The 1,987-nt window shown below is 24.8% G+C and overlaps 1 protein-coding gene across 1 annotated transcript in view; it reads right to left on the minus strand.

Annotated features, from left to right (window-relative positions):
- LOC106690960 (uncharacterized) overlaps nt 1-1,987 on the minus strand; it is a gene marked incomplete in the record, with an annotated part of 7,850 nt that overhangs the window by 3,182 nt on the left and 2,681 nt on the right. Inside the window, 3 exon segments of the mRNA XM_014436577.3 lie at nt 285-323; nt 456-491; nt 733-771. Of these exon segments, the coding sequence (XP_014292063.3) occupies nt 285-323; nt 456-491; nt 733-771 (114 nt within the window).

Below are 1,987 nucleotides of genomic sequence, written 5' to 3' on the forward strand. Positions count from 1 at the left end.
TTACCGGTAGTTTCTCACAATCAGAAAATTCATCACTATCATCCTGAAAATTACAAAATTTTAATTAAGATATTTATCACCAGTAATGCAAGCTTAAATTATTTTAAATAGGAATCTAAATATCTATTTTAAGAACAAAGATTTTGCCTGTATGAATCAGGAAATTAAAAAATATGTTAAAATTAACTAAACATACTTAAGGCATTTTAATATTAAAATTTTGGTTTCTAATCGAAGACATATATATGTAATATAATATGCTCAGTATTGATCACTTTAATTACCTTAACTGATTCACATTCTGAAGAATCATCACTATCATCCTGAAATGGGGAATAAAAAAATTCATGAAATATAATAAACATGTTTAGGGTATTTTCACTTTATATTTTTTGTTTCTAATCTATTACATTTATACATAACATAATATGCTTTGTATTTATCACTTTAATCACCTTTAGTATGTCAAAGTCTGATAGATCACTTTCTTCCTGAAAATTACAACATTTTAACTAAGACATTTATCTCATATAATGTAAGTTTAAATGAATTCAAATAGGAAACTAAATATCCATTTTCACTAAGAAATATTTTGCCTGTATGTATCAGGAAATAAAAAATATCCAGAAATTTAATAAACATGCTTAAGGCATTTTAATATTAAAATTTTTGTTTCCAATCGATTTAATTTATATATAACATAATATACTGTGTATTGATGACTTTAATTACCTGTAGTACGTCAAATTCTGATAAATAATCGTGTTCATCCTAAAAATCACAAAATTTTAATTAAGGCATTTTTCTCCTGTAATGTAAGTTTAAATAGTATATATATTATAGCTTATTGGTAAAAGTATGTATAACAAGAAATACTCCTGTTATTTTATTTCTATTTCATAAAATTCAATTATTATTTTTGAAATTTTTATTACTTATAATCACAAAACATTATTAAAAATGAAACGACTGAATTTAAATCGTTAAGCAGGTTTACCAATGCTTTGCACAATGAAAATAAGGCAGTTTTGCACTTATCTCTGATGAATTTTTGGACACCACAATCTTTCCTTGTCATTATCTTCCCAATTATAGCATGTTTCCAGATAAAAACCATGTATCTAATAAGCTTATTAATTTATTTCTTTTTTTGTTCTCAAGTCCCAAAAAGCCGCGACTTCTCTCTGCCTTCGTCCATGCAACCTATCAGTTAAACCAGAATATTTTGTAACCAGTATATCAGATGTATACATGATATTATACTTGTGGTCGATGTAGCTCACATTTTAATGTAATTTATGTAGGAGATTTTCTTTTATTTAAAGAATATCATTTTAGTACTATATATTTTACAATTTTAAATTTAATGGGAGTTTAAAACAAATAGGTGGATTACTTCAGTGACTGCATTTGTAGTGATACGGATTTCATTTATATTACCTTTTTCATCCTAAAAGCAAAAATTTACTATTCAATATCTCTAATTACTTCATTCCAACTTAAATTAATGTAAAAATAGTCAAAACATTTGTTGGATTTTTCAAATTTTAAATTTCTCCTTTAGTTCAACTTCCTAGAAATAAATAAAATAATAATGATATTTTTATTTTCCTTTATTATTCTGTTCAAAATTGGTAGTTTTATTATAAATAAAAAGGTTATCAAACAAGTCTCTGTACATTGTACTTCTTTTATGGGAATGATGGAGAATTTCTAATTATATTTTACCTGGATTACAGTAGCTGAGCATCCTTTATCATCTGGCTCGCTATCACTACTGTCTTCCTAAACACAGAAATGCAAAGTATTTTGAAACAATATAGCTTACATAATGAAAATACTTTTACAACATAAATATTTGAAATATTACCAGTGTAATAGTTTCAATTGGCTTATTTTTACCATCCTTTAATGCGAAACGTGCCTAAAATTTAAAGATATTAACTTAAAAATTATCATTAAATAGATAATGTAACATAATTATTAA

This window comes from Halyomorpha halys, unplaced genomic scaffold (genome assembly GCF_000696795.3).
Source record: "Halyomorpha halys isolate HHAL.00 unplaced genomic scaffold, Hhal_1.1 Scaffold1992.1, whole genome shotgun sequence".
Taxonomy (NCBI): domain Eukaryota; kingdom Metazoa; phylum Arthropoda; class Insecta; order Hemiptera; family Pentatomidae; genus Halyomorpha; species Halyomorpha halys.